General features: G+C 37.5%; 2 protein-coding genes across 2 annotated transcripts; both read right to left on the bottom strand.

The window, feature by feature from the left end:
• Positions 1-178: 178 nt before the first annotated feature.
• On the bottom strand, positions 179-4410 carry LOC112194731 (protein LEAD-SENSITIVE 1). The gene is made up of 2 exons (XM_024334951.2): positions 4148-4410; positions 179-1032 (listed from the first exon to the last, which is right to left on the bottom strand). The coding sequence occupies exons 1-2, from the start codon at positions 4239-4241 to the stop codon at positions 365-367; spliced, it is 762 nt and encodes a 253-aa protein (XP_024190719.1). The 5' UTR covers positions 4242-4410; the 3' UTR covers positions 179-364.
• An 8569-nt stretch (positions 4411-12979) lies between these two features.
• LOC112192445 (protein LEAD-SENSITIVE 1) lies at positions 12980-16943 on the bottom strand. Its single transcript, XM_024332194.2, has 2 exons — positions 16710-16943; positions 12980-13996 (listed from the first exon to the last, which is right to left on the bottom strand). Exons 1-2 carry the CDS (start codon positions 16801-16803, stop codon positions 13311-13313), a joined length of 780 nt encoding a protein of 259 aa, XP_024187962.1. The 5' UTR covers positions 16804-16943; the 3' UTR covers positions 12980-13310.
• Positions 16944-20602: the final 3659 nt, after the last annotated feature.

Below are 20602 nucleotides of genomic sequence, written 5' to 3'. Positions count from 1 at the left end.
CTCGAAGGTCTTATCATTTCGTTTGATCTTTCTTGGCTTAAAAAGAAAATAGTGGAAGACATCAAACAACTTGCATGATTATTTGAAAAGACTTGTTTCACTCACATCATTCGAGATTTCGAGAAGTAAATTTCACAGCTAATTATCTAGCTAAATGAGACTCACTTCAAGCAATTCCTGGATCAGCAGACTTTTCCTTGAGTTTATTATACTCATTTTCGTATAAGGAAAAAAAAAAAAAAAACATAAACATCCAAGTACAAATACTTTTACAATGTTGATACAATCATACAAAGATACAATAATAAATTCCATGACAATTCTTTTACAAGCCACAAAACTAGTATTTGCACATAAATTACTCTCACTTGACCATCTCAGTTGCAACCTCCGACTCGACGAAGCCAACCCGATCAACTAGTCTCTCAACTGGCACTTTCGAAACATCACGGCGGATTCCAATATCACAAACCAATCGATGGAGACAATAAATTCCAGCACCGAAAGCACTCAGACCACTAAAAGTAGTAGTCAAATATCGAGCCGGTGAACAAGCAATAGCACTTGCAGCAGAGAAAATGGAGGCTGCCTGCCCACTCCTTCCCACACTAATGCTAGTAAACACAAGCAAACCTGTTTTGCAATAAATTGCAAAGTCTTCACAATTGTTTTTGAAAAGGCAGTAGCTCCCAAAACCGTTCTGGAGAAGGAAAAAGGCACGGTGAAGGACATCTTCAGATGGGTCAGACGAGGCAAGGGTACAGGTACCTCCTCTGGCTTTGGCAATAAAGAAAGCTGGATTGACACCATATTCAAAGCGGTACAGATCACCACCAGACAGAAAACAATCTAGGCAAGAAGACATGACACCGCCATCACGCCCTGATGGATCATCGCAACTCGTGCAGGGATTCTCTGAAGAATGGGATGGAGATGAGCTGAAAATGAAACGGTCTAACACAGTTCCTGTGCCAATTTCCTGCCCAGCTGCCCGAGTGAAGTGGATAACCTTTCCCTCACCGACATATATCCCTGAGGTGATATGGCAGACATGGTGACCTCAATGAGCCATTAAATGATCAAACAAAAGTACAATGATTCTCCTCATATACGAAAAGGAAAACAGGTTAAAGGTACAAAGAACACAAAAAAGTTCTAAAGGCTAAAACAAAATGAGAGAAATCTTAACTAACATCAGCTAGTCTGAGATACTCTTTGATTTCAATGATAGAAATCGTAAACCCTAAATCAAAGCAACAATTTTTTCAAGCATAAAACCATGTATTAATTTAATGAAGTAACCCTAGCCTCTATCATATAAAAGTTTTTAATTTAAACTAGTGTGCTTGTATATGCTAGTATGTCCAGATTGATTTGGAAACATTACATGCAAGACTGTCTGACAATATAAAATTGCCTATACGTTCCAGAATTTCCCAAGATATAATTCATGAGAAAAATGCAATTCACTGAATAAGTCCAGAATACAATATCACAGTCAACTCAATAAAGTACATAAAAGAGACATCGCCTATCCGGTTGAAAACACTCAGATACAGAAGAAAACAAAGAAATGTCCACAAAATCAGCATATTACAAGGGAAAGAACCCAGAAATCAGTTTCAGACCTTTCTAACATTCCACATTGGACTTAAGGGTATAATTTGAAGTAAAAAGGAACAAATAACATAGCCGAGCAATTCCTATATCATTCCAATTTCTTCACAGATTCATGTTCCAGCCGAACAGGGAAGAGGATGATACTGTTACCATTAACCAATTACTACAATATGGGAGGAAAATAATCTACAAAGGCACATAAGAAATCAATAAACACAAAACTGAGATTATGGGTAAACAATCAAATCCCTAGGGAAATGAATTTGCTAGGGTTTACATATGGACCTCTAATTACCACATTGTAGTCCCAAATGGGTATTTTCTGAAAAAGATCTACAAAGCCACTTATTTATCTCTCCTGACCAATTCCCTACCCCTAAATCTCTTTTATCTTTAGGTCTAGATACTAATTCCCAATTTACCAACTCTCTTTTCCCTTCCTTGACCTTCCAATACAAATCTCTCATCAGCTTCTCCATTCTTCTGGGATGTTAACATGGCATATATTTGAAGGGACTGATACTAAGTGGGTAAACTTTCCAGTAATGATTGTAGTAGTGTAAGCTTACCAACCCTTAAAAAATAGGGAATTAGTCTTTTCAACTTTTTGGATAACACAATATTTCAAAGGACCTAGTACTTAGCCAAATGGAGGCCATGATGTTTCAAAGGTCGTACTCCAACTCCCATATCTACTGTATATGCCAAAAAAATAATGTCAATTAACGTATTGTGAATATACACAGAAATTGAACTCCTACATATTGACTTTCGAACCTGATGCTGCCCACATCTTCACAAGTAGACAAAAAACTGAAATTTTTGCTCCTTACCCGAAAGAGTATATTATAATAAACTAAAGAGAAGTGTACTATAATCAACAATTTTCAAGTATGACATCTCTACTCCCTCCTTAGCTACTAGTAACACTTCCACCAACTCTTTCTAGCCCTCTCTATGAGCCTACTGAATGCTGTAATTACCCCCCATTTAACACTGGAACAAATTGCCTTCATCAGCCCAATTAGGTCAAGCAAAGAATGTTTCCTCCTCACATGGTCATTTTCAAGTCCTGCAGTATCAATTTCCGTATTTCTATGCGTGTATATAGCTAACAAACAGATAGAATAAGGATGTGTTCCCAAGCTTTAGTTATTATCATATTCCCTAAAAGGCTATATGCAAAATCTGGTTATGTTAATGCACCTAATTGTTGTGTTTTTGGTTGGCATTCAAATTGGTATCCTTAATGTTGGGATATTAACATCTTTTTTTTTTCTTTTTTTTCTTTCGAAAAGAAACAAATGTTGATCAAAATGAGTGATACAAATATGTGCAAAAGAGTTCAACAGAAGAGAAGACTGCCGATAGAACTGCCAAAAAAATAAAAAAGGAAAGAAGGCACCACACCAACAGCAAGAAGATCTAATGTAGAAAACAGACTACCAGGAGTACCAGCTACTGAAGACAAAACCCTACACTACAGCTGCCTTCCAATCTACCCGAACATAAGAAGGGTACAGAATTTGAAGGCCAACGCAACGGGATGCCCACAACGCTGACCAAAATCTTACTCTCTCTCACGGCTCCTCCACCCCTGCACCTATCTGGTTTTTGAAAACTCTTCTATTTCTTTCCATCCAAAGCCCCAAAATGACAATGGGAAATTACCTTGGTATTAGGGTCTACAATAAGGCAATTACAGTTTGGAGTCTCTGGGCTATTTTTAAGATTGTAAAATGAACCATTGTTAAGATCCAGCAAAGCAAAAAGCTAATAAACCATTGTTTCTTATATCATTCTATGAATCTTGCTGGTTGTATATGGGAAAAAAATGTTCTTTAGCAAAATTACATACCATCATATACAATCAGCAACAATTATCACCTACATTCATTTTGGCATTTATTATCATTGACTCATTGTTCAATCTCATATAGCAAAATCAGCATTCTTGCGCACAATAGAAAAGAAAATCACAGCATCAGATCCAGTAATATACAAATAACATTTGTCCACAGATTCTAGAGGAGACGGCCATCAACGAAAAACAATTCAAATGGTTAAGTTAGTCTTAGAGTCAATAGAAAAACTTTCTACTGACTCAATAGAACCATGTGTCCAACTTGGTCTCGCACAACCGGCTTGCAAGGGAATGCTTCCAAGATGATGTTCTATTATTTCTTATTGGAAGTCTTGGGGCACCCTTATCTTTGCAAGCTGGTAATGCAGTTGTTTAACACAACCCACATTTCTGTCATTTAAGGGAAGCTACACATTTCACCCAAGGGACGATATTTCCAATTCCTATTGATCCAATCAACAGTAAAGATAACATCTTTGGTTTGGTTTTTGACTAAAGATAACATCTTTGGTTTGGTTGTGGGTAATCCGCAAAATGTACAAAATTAAAAGCTAGGCTAGATAGTAGTTTGAACTTTGTAATGAATTCCAACCCTCATAGCAAATAAGTATAAAAATGAAAAGATAAGATATTGAAAATTGAAAAAAGAGAGAAGAAACGAACCGTGATGGGCGTAGAGGTAGGCGTTCCTCCATGTATAGATATGATCAGCAGGTTTGAGTTGGTCCCTGTGGATCTTGTTTGACAGCAAACCCATTGCTTTGGATTACAAATGGGAATGAAATCCGAAGACCCAATTCTGATTCATTCCATTCCCAGCAATCATCAATTCAAAAATTGACGGCAGACCCACGCTATGTTTTCTTTCCTTCCTTCGCCTATAAGTCTTATTTTTCTTTTTTCCCTTTGACCACATTCTACCGTAGTCCGTTAGGGTTCCAAAAACATACAACTTGATAACCTTTTATTTTTACTTTATTAATTTAATAAATCTTCAAAAGTGAAGCCAAAATAATGAATAATCTCACATCGAACATATCTTTGCAACACAAAATCACTAACACAACTAGAAAGAGATTGAAACTAAAAGCTTGAGCAATGTAGAGATGTTGGATGCGCTCGAAAAGCTATCGAGAGATGTGAAGATTTCATCATGAAGTTGATGTGAGGAAAAAATAACTGAAATTAGGTTAAAAAGTTTGATACTAGAAATGGAAAACCCTATTATAAGATTATAAATTATTGGAATTCTCATTACCAACAATTCCCCTCAGCCCTTTTGAGAGAAACTTTGTACTGTCTAGGATACTTTTTCAAGCCACAAATTGGTTTTTTCTTTTTCTTTTTTTAACTAAGAAGAAATTATGGGTCCTAAGGCCACCCTTTTTAGGTAGTTTTGTTCAAAATGCTAGCAAGTTTAACTCTTAACTTACTTAGTAATTTACCACTGTAACTTACTTAGTAATTTACCACTGTAAAGAGTCTCATAATCAATCATCTACTTAATAGTTAATCTCGAGTGTCTTGCTACAAGGAACTACTAGAACAACAATGAAAACTACTGAAATAGAGTCTTAAATAGTCTTTTTACTTATTAATAGCTAGCTCGAGTGTTTTTCTAATAGCCACTACTAACACAACATCTTAAGGAATCCATTTTTGCTTATGTAATGGATAAGAGAAATGACACACCGCGTGTACACTACTTTCTAAAGGTAACCACGCTGCTCAAACTTTTGTCACTCATGTTATAAATGAGTTATGAATCAAGCACCCATCTCCCTCATTAACTCCATAGAAAGACTAAAAGGTCTATCATGAATTTAATCATGCATTTATTCCCAGTACATCAATTTGACTATGCATCAATTTTCAATGCATAAGTTGTCACCATGAATGCACAAACCATTAATACCATGCATTTATGTCATGCAAAATATCTCCACCAAGAAGAAATATGCACCAAACCTAACGGAAACAAATTTGCTGCCCACCCTAACTTGGGTGGGCAAATACCCACCTTCTTATTGAATGACATTTGTCCTTTTCTCTAACCATGGTTATCAATTAATGTTAATAAATTGTATAATTATAGGTAAAACAAATAAATCAAAAATGTTTCTGAAAGTTAAAGAAAGAAACTTCCAGTGTTGGAGCCTAGAGGTAATGCAAGTACCAATCATGTGGTATTTTTCTGTTCCTAAGCTGATGCAATTGTTGTCTTCTTCATTTTGGATATGCTTGCACGCTCGAATCCACAAAAACTTAAAGTTGAAACTCATTTTGTTTCGTCTCATCTCCAAAAACAAAAATTATCAAGATTAATGCCCATATAATACAATACAATAAAAAATGATTTTCAAATGCTCAGATTCATGCCTAGAGACATCAATGTTCAACTTATTTTATTTTTTCTGGGTTTTATTCATATAGTCCCAGAGGTCCAGTGCATTTCAATCTTGGATCAATGTTTCATTTAGAGATAGAATCAAAGAGAGAAAATATGATCGATCAATTATCGTTTTTTTTTTTTTTTTTTTTTTCATACATTTTAGACACCTAAGATTTGATTTGAGAAGATAATTCTTTTGTCATGGACGAGATAAAGGCAAAATTAATATATTCGAATTTGTTATTTTCAAAAATTTATTCATTGTAATTGTTTAACCATGGTCAAGAAAGATGACAGATGTTATTAAAATAAAAAGGTGGGCTGCAAATTTGTTCCCCAAACCTAACACACAGAAAGAACCTAATGTTGAACATTGGGGTTTTTATTATAGGTGGGGTCTGAACTTTTTCAGACCGGACAGAATGGTATCTGGACTTTCAAAATGATCAAATAGGTATCTGAACTTCCAAAACCACATCAATAAGGTGCTTCCGTCTATATTCCGTTATCCCTTCGTTAAGTACAGGGGCAAATTAGAAATCTCACTCAAATTAACCATTAAAATGACTATCATAACCTCATCTAATGTGGATAAAACACATTTCCATCATTTCTAAATAATTTACTCTTTTCCCTAACACTATTCATGTGAAACTTTTCATCATATTTTACCTTCAATTATTGTTTCCAGATAAATAATAACAATATCCAACATTCCAACACCTTGTTTTCTTGAATAATTGTTATTGTTCTTAAAAAATTAGCCCAGAATTGTAATTAATTTTTACAAAGTAAATGTAAGAAACAAAAATAATTTATTATAATTTTTACAAAGCAAATTTAAGAAACAACAAAAAAAGTGATTATACAATAAAATATTCTGAAAAAATGAAGCATATGACCCTAATAGCCGAGCATGCATATTAATTGACAATAAAATAATAAAATTACAAAAATTACAGTAACTCAATCAAGTGATTATCTTAACACAAATACACATACCAAATTCTTATATATAAAAATAGTATTATAATAAAGATTAATAAATACTTTGTTGTAGAATGACTTTTTTTTGTTCCTTAATTTTACTTTGTAAAAATTAATTGTAATAATTTTTTAAGAACAATAAAAATTATTCAAGAAAACATGATGCTGGAATGATTACTGTTATTATTTATTGGGAAATAATAATTGGAAGTAAAATATGATGGTGTTTAAGGAAAACTGAGATTGGGAGAAATTGAGTCGTGCTTTCATTGGTAATAGGGGTTTCTTTATATAGAGGATTATAAACATAGAATCAGAGTTGTACAAGGAAACATAATCGTACATTGATTGGATATCTATGAAGATATTTCCGAAAATATCTCTAATATTAATCCTATTACAACTAGAGCCAGTAACCTAGAGTTTGGGCCAGACACATATTCTGGATTTACTTAAACACTCTCCCTTGTGTCGCCCAAACTTGGTGCTCCTCTCGTTGTTTCATTAAAAACCTTGCCGAGTAACAAAAATTTAGTGGGACAAAAATAACCTCGGTCGAAGGGGAAAAAGAGCACAACACACCCTTCACGTTTCGAGACCATACATGTAGACATCTCCCCCTGATGTCTGCATCTTCCCCTTGATGACTAAGGTCATGGGAGTTAGGGTAACTTCTGCAAACGATGCTACCAACATGTTTCTCAAAAGTGGAATTGGGCAATGACTTAGTGAATAAGTCTGCCACGCTGTTCTTAGATCGAAACTAGTTTACTTTGATCTTGAGGAGAGTCTATTGTTGCTAATAATGCTTGGTGTTGTCGTGTTTGATGTAGCCTTGCTTTATTTATTCAAGCAAGCAGCATTATCCTCATAAATGCTCGTAGGCTCATCTGTGGTAAACTTCAAACCACAATTGCTCCGAACATGCGTAATTATGGATCCAATCCATATACACTAACGAACTGCTTCATGAAGAGCAATAATCTCTGCATGGTTTGAAGATATAGCGACTAGGTTCTGTTTTGTAGACCTCCAAGATATTGCAGTTTTACCTATGCTGAACACATAACCAGTTTGGGAATGACCTTTGTGTGGGTTAAAGATGTACCCAACATCAGCAAAACCTTCCAAAACACTAATGTTGTTTTGGGATGGGGATAGGAAACACAGGCCAATGTTGGCGGCGTTTCTGGTGTGTGATGGGTCCGAATCCATCATCTCTCTGTAGGAATAGAACAAACACATATCAATCGTACATCAAAAGATATCTTTTATACCAGTTCAATGGCGTCGCATTGGCGCCAAGCTATATCTAGCTAACAAATTCATTGCAAATGAGATGTCCGATCTTGTGCATTGAGTTAAGTATAATAATGCGCCTATTGCACTTAAGTAGGGTACTTCTGCCTCTAGCACATCTTCGTCATCATCATTTGGGCAAAAAGGATCATTTTCAGGATCAAGACTACAGACGATCATGGGGGTGTTTAAAGGCTTGACCTTGTTAAAACCCCTAAGCATCTATCAACATGATGCTCAAGTTCCAAATCGAGACATAATAGTGTTCTCCCAAGATCCTTCATCTCAAAGTCGGATATCAAGTGTTAAGTTGTTTTCCTTAACTTTTTAAGGGCTTCCAATGAAGATCATGTCCAACATAAACCACGATAGAATCAGGAACTTGTCATGGAAACGTGAGGGCATTTACATATCCCTTCCCAATCAAGTAGTCACTTTAGTGAGCATTTTAACCTCTTTGCAAACACCTCCATGGTCTAGAGCCACTTGACTTAGGTAAATGAAGTTCACCATGAACCTTCATGTATATTCCGTATCTAGATCCCCGTAGAGATACGTAGTGACCACATTTGTAAGTTGCATGTTCAGTTATTCGGAAACTACCAAACTGACAAGGTATGGAGTGCAATGACATCTATTACGAGAAAATATGTCTCACCGTAGTCGATTCCAGGGTGTTTTGTGATTACCATCTCCTTTTTCTCATCACGCTTTCTAACGAAGACCCATTAGTTAATAGGTTTTATTTTAGGAGGTGTTGACATCACTGGCTCTATAAACCTTCCTTTTCATTAGAGAATCCATCTTAACATGGATCGCGTCTTTTCATGTAGGCCAAATTTCTCTACGTTGGCATTCATTTATCAAAGGAGTGTGGTTCGATATCATCAGACTCAACAAACTCATGCACAACGAAATGAGTGACTACATCATTAATCATGATGGAGTTTCTATCCTATGTTTCATGTACATTAGTGTAATTTTCATAGAGCTCTATATTCTCAGGAATAGGTTTTGACGTTGAGGGTCCCCCAACGATAACCATAATCCGCAAGATTCTCATGAGACGGATTTTGAGTGTCGATGATCCAATGATTGATTTGTGCCAAAGTATCATTCGAATCCACAGGACTCCCATGCATCCTAGCTGGGGCCATGGCCTGTAACGCCAGAGTGCCACTCTCTATGGCGTTGTTGCCATGCCTACCTCTGTGTAGGGTGGTGCTACGTCCTCTCATAGGGACGTCCATCATTGCAGACATGTTTGCAGCAGATATGTGTGATCTCGTCACTTTAGTAGGGTCGAGTTGAGACATAGTCGGGATAGACCACGACAATTTCTATCATTCCTATTGAACATCTGTGTTCTTATCTCCCCCTAACGACTGGAAGACTGTCTCATCAAAATAACAATCCGTAAGATATGTTGTAAAGAGATCGCCTAGCAAGGGTATTAAGTAGCGGACAATTGTTGGAGTCTCAAATCCAACGTATTTGCCTATTCGTCTGTAGGGACCCATCATAGTGCGCTGTGGCGGTGCAAGAGGCACATAAATGGAGCATTCAAATATACATAAGTACGAGATACTTGTACCCAGTCACTAGCTGTAACTCAAAGATAGATTGAGTGGCGGTGGGTCGTAGACTAATTAGCATAGCTGCATGTGATATTGCATAACCCAAAGCGGATATAAGAAGATTGATGCGCATTACCAATGTCCGGACTACTATCGTAGTCATTTCCACGAGACAATTTGGATGTGTATATGAGAATATGATGTCCAATATCAGTCCCAATGAGATGCAATAATCATTGAAAGTCTTCGATGTAGACTCTCTAGCATTGTCAAGTCCAATTGACTGAATAGGATGATCCAGGGAGTGAGCCCGTTGTCATATAATATGTTCGAGGAGTGTAGTATAAGTAGCATTTACAGGTGGACAATAGCACAACACATGACCAGCGTGTTTGCATGTCAATCAACATCATGAAATATTTAAACGTCCGTAAGTTGGTTAGATCAGTCCACAGAATCCTCTCAGATTCTATATAATAACATAATGTGTATTTTCATATCCTTTGCATAGGACGGTCTCAGTCCTGATATCCATAAGGAACGGGCTTTGTAAAACAAGTGAGAGGCCTTAGAAGCAACCAAAGAAGATTTTGGTTGGGCTTGAGCGTCTAAAACGTTATTTGAAGCAGAGTTGGTGATTACAGAATCAGCTGCGGCGCCATCACCATGATGGACGTCATCCATGGCATCATGGATAGGGATTGTCCCAGCCTTAGGCTGGTGGTGGACGGCAGTAGCGCTAGAGGCAGTAAAAGCGGTCACACTTAGTCTAGGAATCAACTTTTGATTCATGCTTCGTTTCGCTCAAAAGAAAGAATGTCCATGTGAAGTCTTTAGTAGACGGATCATCATACCATGACTAGGATGACCTATCCTATCGTGACAAAGCCCATATGTGTCTAAATCTAAGAGATCTTCTCTCATAATTTTATTGGATTTAATAGCTCGAATAGTGGTGACATAAAATCCACTAGAGAGACACATACATTTCTCTAAGATGCGCATTTTTGCAATCATTGGAGGTAGTGCAAAGGAACTCTTTTCCGTTCTCTACAAGTATTTCTGCATAGAATCCATTGGCTCGAATAACTCAACAGGGTGCGATTTTCCCTAGGAGCGTAGAGAGTTTTTGTGACAGTAATCAAGGTGCCATTTGGCTAGCGGAATTTGGGCTATACCATGTCCTTGAACTAATATTCTTGATGGTCTAGCCATCGTAGTCACAAAGTAATATGCTCAGAATCAAAATGGAGTCATAATGAAAAGAACTCAAAATTTTATTCATAAGCTAACGGAGTACATCATTGTTTCTTAACCATTAAGAAAATCTAATCCAAGTACTACCTAATCCAAAACAATGGTAGTCGTTTAAATTCTTTCGGTAGCTCCAAAACAAATATGATCACCAGGTGAGTAGAGAGATGTCGGTGTAGCAAAGCTCGCTTAAGTAGCACTTATCTAAATAACTTTCTAGACATCATACTCACTTTGGATGAGCCTAGTTTGAAGAGAAACTAAACCAATGGCATTTAGTACAAAATATATGGCAATTGCCTACTACACATCTTGGAAAATAGAGACTTAAACAGAATTGGCGATCTATTAGATTTGAAGTCTTCAACCCTTCACTCTAGGTCATCTTCTTGATCTTCTTATTCCACATAGCGAGCTTCTCTTGCTTCATAATATGCTTTGTATGTGGTGACAATATCTCCACGAGCTCTGCAAATGTGTGCCCATCAGGAACATACATCTCTATGCTTAGACTCCATTGATTGAGATGCTTTGAAAGCGTCATAAGAAAGGCTCTTGGTATTGGTGGCGCCACCAATATGGCCAGAGGCGTTGCCTCCCTCTCTCTTTCCCCGCTGACCTCTTTGGTTCTGTGTCTGCCTATTTTGGTGGTTACCTTCCTCAATAGAGCGAGAATATGGACCAGAATGTCCAGAGTTGTCCCTAGATTTAGGATTTCACTCTTGGAGCCTTCTCTTAGAGGCGCGACTATAATTAGACTCCGGAATATGCTCTTGTTGATGTAGTTTTGGAAGTTCAGGTACCTATTTGATCACTTTGAAAGTCCATGTATCGTTATGTCCGGTCCGACAAAGTTCAAACCCCACCTATGATAAAAACCCATAACATTGAGATTTGGAAACTACACCCTTTTCAAAGAAACACCCCGTCTCCCTTGCTCCAAATATGGCTGATAATAACAACAGATAGCAGCAAGCGAGCATAAACAGGAAAGAGGCGCAATGCTGTTTCCTCATCTACTTCACAGAATGTACAACTGCACTAACTGATCAATGCTGCAATGCTGTTATGTTGAAGAAGCATTTTTCTCTTCTATTGCTGGTCTTTACAGGTATTTAAGTAATTTAACCATATTAAGTGTGAATATATGTGCTTTTGCTAAAGAGGTTTGGAGCTACCTAAATTGCCCCAACCTAATGCTACTGATGATGTATTGTATTATGGTTCCATCAGAACTTTATTTCTTAAGTCTTAACCTTGTGACATGTCTATTAGGCAAAAGTCCTTCTTGTTTGTTGGCAAATTTAGTAGGTGAGGAATAATCCAAATTTCAGGCAAACATAGCCCCACCCTTCCAAGGTGGTCTTTGCTGCAGCTGCAGTAAGCTCATAAATTTGGCAAGTGTCAATGCAAAAGAAGAGTAGACTGGTCACTTACTAGATAGAACCTTCCCTCCAATCATCATTTGAAGATCAGTTTTGATGGATTAGTTTATCAAAACAGCAGTCCGGAGTCTGGCTTTATCATCATAGATGCTGATGGATCTCCTCTTTTAAGCTGTCTCAATTGACAAATCTAATGTTCTCCTTGCCGAATGTTTAGCTCTGAGAGAGGGCTTACAAAAAGCTAGAAAATAGTTCAAGTAGAAGGACCTCGAAGTCTTATAATTTTGTTTGATGTTTCTTGGCGTATCGAGAAAGTAGCGGAAGACATCAAGCAACTAGCATCATTATTTGAAAAGATTTCATTCGCTCACATTATTCGAGAAGCAAATTTCACAGCTATTTATCCAGCGAAAATGAGACTCACTTCAAGCAATTCCTGGATCTGCAGTCTTCCTAGCGCAGCGGCTAATGCTAATAGCTATATCCTCTTCAACTTTGGTTATCCTGGACTCTCTCTTTAGTTTATCACTTTATTGTACTCATTTTCGCATAAATAAAGATTAAAAAAAAAAACATTAAAGTACAAGCACTTGTACCATTTTTTTTTAGGGAAATGAAATAGATTTCATTGACTTACACGTCATTACAATCAATGGATGTAAGCTCCATCACATTTGGAGGAGGTACAGTAAAGAGCTGCATAAAAAACTGCCCATTTTTAGCATCTTGTGCTAAAGTATGAGCCACTATGTTTGCTGCTCGGCGCACATGATGATATAAAGATACAATAATAAATATATCCATGTCAATTCTTTAACAAGCCACAAAACTATTATTTGCACATAGATTATTCTTGCTTGACCATGTCAATTGCAACCTCCGACTCGACTAAGCCAACACGATCAACCTCAGACATCAATTTTCAACTTATTTTATTTCTTCTTGTTTTTATACATATAGTCCCAGAGTTCCTCCACTGGCACTTTTGAAACATCACTGCGGAATCCAATATCACAAGCTAATCGCTGGAAAGAATAAATTCCAACACCGAAAGCAGCACCCAGACCACTGAAAGCACCGAAACCCATAATCGGCAAATATCGAGCTGACGAACCTGCTGCAACACCAATACCACTTGCAACACCTGCAAAAGAGAAACCGGAGGATGCCTGCCCACTCCTTCCCAAACTAGTGCTACTATTCACAAGCAAACCTGTTTTGCAATAAATTGCAAAGTCTTCACAATTGTTTTTGAAAAGGCTGTAGCTGCCAAAACCATTCTTCTTCTTGAGAAGATAAAATGCACGGTGAAGGACATCTTCAGATGGGTCAGACGAGGCAAGGGTACAGGTACCTCCTCTGGCTTTGGCAAGAAAGAAAGCTGGATTGACACCATATTCGAAGCGGTACAGATCACCACCAGACAGAAAACAATCTAGGCAAGAAGACATGACACCGCCATCACGCCCTGATGGATCATCGCAACTCGTGCAGGGATTCTCTGCAGAATGGGATGGAGATGAGCTGAAAATGAAACGGTCTAACACAGTTCCTGTGCCAATTTCCCGCCCAGCTGCCCGAGTGAAGTGGATAACCTTTCCCTCACCGACATATATCCCTGCGGTGATATGGCAGACATGGTGACCTCAATGAGCCATTAAATGATCAAACAAAAGTACAAAGATTCTCCTCATATACGAAAAGGAAAACAGGTTAAAGATACAAAGAACACAAAAAAATTCTAAATGCTAAAACAAAATGAGACAAATCTTAACTCACAAATAGCTGACCATCTATTGAAGGGAACAACTTCAAGTTAAACGCAACATATAGCTGACCATCTATATCATTCCATTTTTTTCACAAATTAATATTCCAGCCGAACAGGGAAGAGGATGATACTGATGACTAAACCAAAAATGGGATGAAAAGAATCAACTAGGACACAGAAGAAAGCAATACACAAAAGATCCCATAAAACTGAGATTACTGGGAAACAATCAAATCCCCAATCCCCAAGGAGATGGATTTTCTAAGGTATACATATGGACCTCTCACTAACTCATTGTAGTCCCAAATGGGTATTATCCGAAAGGGAATCTACAAAGCCACTTAATATTTCTCTTGATTAATTCCATACCCCTAAATCTCTTATAATTTACCAACTCTCTTTCCCCTTCCTTGACCTTCCAGTAGAAGTCTCTCATTAGCTTCTCCATTCTTCTGGGATGTTAACATGGCATATAGCATATATTAGAAGGGACAATAACGATTGTAGTGGCGTGACCTAACCAACCCTTGTAAAATGGGCAATTTTCCACCTACCTAGTCTTTTCAACTTTTGAATAACAAAATACCCTAAAGGACCTAGTACTTATCCAAATGGAGGCCATGATGTTTCAAAGGTCGTTTCCAACTCCATATCTAGTACTTTTTCCAAAAAATAAAATCAACTAATGTATTGTTAATATGTTATAATCAACAGACTGCAAGTATGACATCTCGACTCTCTCCTTACCTGCTAGTAACACTTCCACCAATTCATTCTAGCCCTCTCTATGAGCCTACGTACTGAATGCGTTAACTATAGCTGCTGATTAGAAGGGGAATAAAAGATGACATTGTTAACTCCAGTTGAAGCTCAAACTTACAGTGATTAACCCCCCATTTAACGTTGGAACACATTGCCTCCATCAGCCCTACTACTTTCCAACATTAGGTCAAGCAAAAATGTTTCCTCCTAACATGGTCATTTCCAAGTCCCACAGTATCAATTTCCATAAGTGTAATGGCCAACAAACAGATACACATATGTATGTGTTCCCAAGATTGAGTTACTATCATAGTCCCTAAAAGGATCTAAGCAAAATCTGGTTATGTTAGTGCCCTAATTGGTGTACTTTTGCTTGGCATTCAAATTGGTATTCCTTGATGTTGGAATATTAACTTCCATTTTTTTTAATTAAAAAATAAATAAGTAAAACTGTTATTGATCAGAATGAAAGATGCAGCGATGGGGACAAGAGTTCAAAAGAATAGAAGGCAGCTGACAGACCAAAAAAAAAGCCAGAAGGCAACCACACCAACAAGAAGAGATCGAATGTAGGAAACAGACTACCACCTACTGAAGACGAAACCCTACCCTACAGAATCTAACAGAACATAAGAAGGCTACAGAATTTGAAGGCCAACGCAATGGATGCCCACAAACTGACCAAAATCTTACAGAATCTCACAGGTCCTCCACCCCTATCTGGTTTTTGAAAACTCGCCTATTTCATTCGATTCAAAGCCCCCAAATAATGATGGTGGGAAATTACTTGGGTATTAGGGTCAACAATGATTGTTGGCCATACATGATGTCTTGTGACCATAAGTCCAGGACAGAGCAATATGCATCATCTTTCATTCTTCAAAGTGCCAAAGGAAACACCCAAAACCGAATCAAGATCACATTCAACATTGATCACCACACTAAGTATCTTTCAGTTTAAGGGAAGGGCAGGAAGAGTGATCAAGAACATTTTAAAAATGGCAACTCATAGGAAAAGTTGCCTTAACGATGGATTAAACAAGAACTGCGCAGCAGTAAACGCATATTCCCGTAATGATTCTAGTGTCATAACCCAAATAAGTTCTTCCCTTTGAGTGGGTGTTTAAGCTTGACCTAACACAAAAGTTAAAGAAACACTGTTTCTTATTTCTTTTCTTTTTCTTATGAGTCTTGCTATTCCAATCTTCCTCTTCAGCATAAAGTTTAAACCACACAAATGCTCTAAGAATACTCACCAAAAACACTTGCATACCATCATATAGTAAATCAGGATTCTTGCACACAATAGAAACGAAAATCACAGCATTGGATCCAATAATATACAGATAACATTTGCCCACATATTCTAGAGCACAGTAATCAATGAAAAACGATTCAAATGATTAAGTTAGTCTTACAGTCAACTGATAAACTTTCTACTACGATCTCGATAGAACCTTGAGTGCAACTTGCTCTTGCAAAACCGGCTTGCAAGGGAATGCTTCCAAGATTATTGGAAGTCTTGGGGCACCCTTATATTGCAAGCTGGTAATGCAGTGGTTAACATAACCCACATTTCCGACATTTAAGGGAAGCTCCACATTTCACCCATGGGACCATAATACAAAATCTTATTGATTTAATCAACATAAAAAAAAAAAAAAAAACATCTTTGATTTGATTTTGGGTATCCGCAAAATGTAGAAAATTAAAAGCTAGATAGTAGTTTGAACTCCAACCCTCATAGGAAAAAGCATTGAAATTGAAAAAAGATGGAGAATAAAAGAAGGAAACGAACCGTGATGGGTATAGAGGTAAGCGTTTCTCCATGTATAGATATGATCACCCGGTTTGAGTTGATCCCTGTCGATCTTGTTTGACAGCACACCCATTGCTTTGGATTTCGATTTCTACAAATGGGAATGAATTCCGAAGACTCAATTATCAATTCAATAACTCCTTCGCCTCTATAAGTCTCACTGAAGCCACTGCCACCCTTACTTATTCTTCTTTTTCCTTTTTGACGACATTCTTTGTACCTTTAGTTATGCCTTTATTTTACTTTATTAATTTGAACATTTATTAAAAGCGAAACCAATAATGTCACATAGTGCAACTTTAATGGCTCCTATCAGAGTCACTGAAACGGAAATTCGCCATGCTGTCTTCCAAACTGGGGGACTCAAAAGCCCCTGGCCCTCATGGTATACATGCCTTTTTCTGCCAAATTTACTGGCCCCTGCTTAAGAATCATTTGATTCCCTTTATAACTGATTTCTTCTCCTCAAATTCTTGTCTACATAACTACATTCTTTGAACCAAACTAATATTATTTTGATCCCTAAAAATGATGACCCTCAAGGAGTTAACCATTTCAGACCTATTAGCCTCTGTAATGCCAGTGTTACAAAATTATCGCTAAAATTATAGTCAATAGACTCGGACCTTTACTCTCTAAATGCATTTCCCAAAATCAAGGTGCCTTTGTTTCTGATAGGTCGATTTTTGATAACATTCTCATTGCGCATGAGATGTTCTCTAGTTTCCCTAAAAATAAGAATATGAATGGAGCTCTAGCAGCTAGATCTTGAGAAAGCTTATGACTTTATGCATTGGAATAATATTGAGGTCTGTCTAACATGTTTTGGTTTTGATCCTCACTGGTTTCAGTTAATCATGAAATGCATAACTACAATAACCTCTTCTATCCTTCTAAATGACACTCGTGTTACACTCATGTCTTTTTACTTATTAATAACTAGCTCAAGTGTTTTCCTAACACAACATCTTAAGGAGTCCATTTTGCTTATGTAATAGTAAGATAAATGACACATCCTGTGTACACTACTTTCTAAAGGTAATCACGCTGCTCAAAACTTTGTCACTCATGTTACAAATGGGTTATGAATCAACCACCCATCTCCCTCATTAACTCCAAATGAAGACTAAAAGGTCCATCATGAATTTTACCATGCACTTATTCCCAATGCATCACCTTGACCATCCATTTAAGCTCAATGCATGTACTCGACTATGCACCAATTTTCAATACATAAGTTGTCACCGTGAATGCACAAACTATTAATATCATGCATTCATGTCATGCAAAATATATCCACTAATGAGGAATATGTTCCAAACGTAAGAGCATCTTTAGCAATGTTAGCCGAATTTTGTTCAAATTTTAGCTAAAAAGTCATTTTAGCTAGCCACTTTAGAATTACATCTGCATCAATGCTCTCTATTTTTGCTAGTTTTGAATTTATATTATTTTTAAATGAATATTAAATAGTTTAAATGTATTTATAAATTACATAAAATAATTTAAAAGGAATATTGTTTTAAATTATACAGAGTTTCATCCCGCTCTCTATATTTAGGAGCGAGATAGCTAAAAGTTATAATAGAAAGCCACTTAGGAGTCTAGTGCAGCTGTTAAAATAGATAAAAACTTAAACATGCTCTCCAAAATAGCTAACATGTTGAGAATATTATGTAATTAGTTGAGAATATTATGTAATTAAGAATAGATTTCTTGTATCTTTAGGAAATCATGTACAAGAGGAGGATTATGGCTTTATCTGTATCCCTAGATTATAGGAATTCCTTGTTGATCAAGGTTGTATATCTGTATATATTGGTGATTATCAATAGAAGGAAAACCAATTCAGTCACAATCATAATTCTTTTATGGTATCAGAGCAGGCAACGTCCTGACTCTTCTTTCTTCTGCAAAATTCTTTTGCAGCCTTTATCCTTCTTCGTTTTCCCTAACTCTTCATGGCTGGAGACGATATCTTTTCTGAAACTCCCAATGGTGGCAGCGGCACCTCCTCTGATGAATCTGCAAATCCGCTATTCCTCCATCATTCAGACCATCCCAGTCTCATCCTTGTCTCCAAGAAATTGACAGGAGACAATTACAACTCATGGTGTCGCGCCATGAGGATCTCCTTGAGTGCAAAGAATAAGACCGGATTCATCACTGGTGCAATCAAAGAACCATCTGCAATCAAGAAACCAGAGGAGCATGCTCTATGGCAGCGATGCAACGACATGGTCTTGTCCTGGATTCTTAATTCTCTTGAACCAGACCTTGCTGATTCGGTCCTCTCTTGCACAACACATCATGCAATTTGGGAAGACCTCAGGGAACGCTTCGCCTTGGGAAACGCCCCACGTATCTTCCAGGTTCAAAGAGACATCTACAAGATTGAACAAGGCCAATTGTCAATCGCTGCTTATTATACCAAGTTGAAAGCACTTTGGGATGAACTTGCCTCATACAATACTGTGGAGAATTGTACTTGTGGGGCACAGAATGACCACACCAAACTCATGCAATTCCTTATGGGCTTGAATGAATCGTATGCAGGTACTCGTGGTCAAATTTTGCTAATGAATCCATTACCTTCTGTGAGACAGGCCTATGCTTCAGTAACTCAGGAAGAGAAGCAGCGAGAACTTGGTGTTGCTGCCCTTGCTCCATCCAATGCAGCAGCAATGGCCATTCGTAACAATCCTAGGCCAGGATTGATACCTCGTTACAATCCTGGCAATCAAGGCAGCAGTTCTCGCAATCGCACTCCAGTTCAATGCACCTATTGTAACAAATTTTATCATACTGAGGAGACTTGTCACAGGAAGCATGGCTTTCCACCTGGTCATCGGCTCTATAAACGCAATCCACAACAAGGAAATTGACCTCCACCACACAATGATGCCTCTGCTAATCATGTTGATTGCACACCTTCATTTAAGGAGCTGCAAGTGACACTTCCCAACCTGACTGAAGATCAATACACTCAGGTTATTGCTGCATTGAATCCGAAGCCACCAACTCCTCAGGCTAATGCCGCTTCTGCTACAGAGTTTGCTTCAGGTTTGTCTATGGTGGATCCTAATCGATGGATAATCGATAGTGGAGCAACTCACCATATTATTAATGCACCACATCTTTTTACTAGCCACAAGAATGCATCTTTTCCTTCTGTTTCTTTGCCTAGTGGAGCCAAGGCAAACATCACTATGAAAGGGTCAATTACTATTAATAATGTAGTTTTGCGGGATGTGCTTTGTGTTCCCTCATTCGATGTCAATTTGATGTATGTTGGACGCACTATAGATGATTTGCACTGTTCAATAACCTTTTTCCCTTCTTGATGTATTTTGCAGGATTTGGCTATGAGGATGATGATTGGTGTGGGTAAGCGACGTGGAAATTTATACTATCTTGTGGCGTTGTCTTCCTCCATTCCTACCACACATCCCTTTGTCGGTCACATCACCATACCATCTGATCTCTGGCATCGCCGCTTGGGACACCCTTCTCCTGCTCGTTTACAATTTCTAGCCAAGAATTCTCTTTCTTTTGATTTTGATTCTAGTCATAAATGTACTGTTTGTCCTTTAGCTAAACAGACCCACCAACCTTTTCCTTCTAGTTCAATAAAAACTTCTCGATGTTTTTCCCTTATTCATTGTGATATTTGGGGACGTCATAAGACACCTTCTCTTAATGGTGCTCATTATTTTTTTACTATAGTGGATGATTTTTCTCGTTTTACATGGGTTTTTCTCATGCATCACAAAAGTGAGACGCAGCGTTTACTTCGACATTTTTTTGCCTATGTTAAAACTCAATTTAATACCCATGTTCAGCAATTTCGTTCCGATAATGGTGCTGAATTC

Source organism: Rosa chinensis, chromosome 3 (genome assembly GCF_002994745.2).
Source record: "Rosa chinensis cultivar Old Blush chromosome 3, RchiOBHm-V2, whole genome shotgun sequence".
NCBI lineage: Eukaryota > Viridiplantae > Streptophyta > Magnoliopsida > Rosales > Rosaceae > Rosa > Rosa chinensis.
This window is presented reverse-complemented; position numbering and strand designations above follow the sequence as displayed.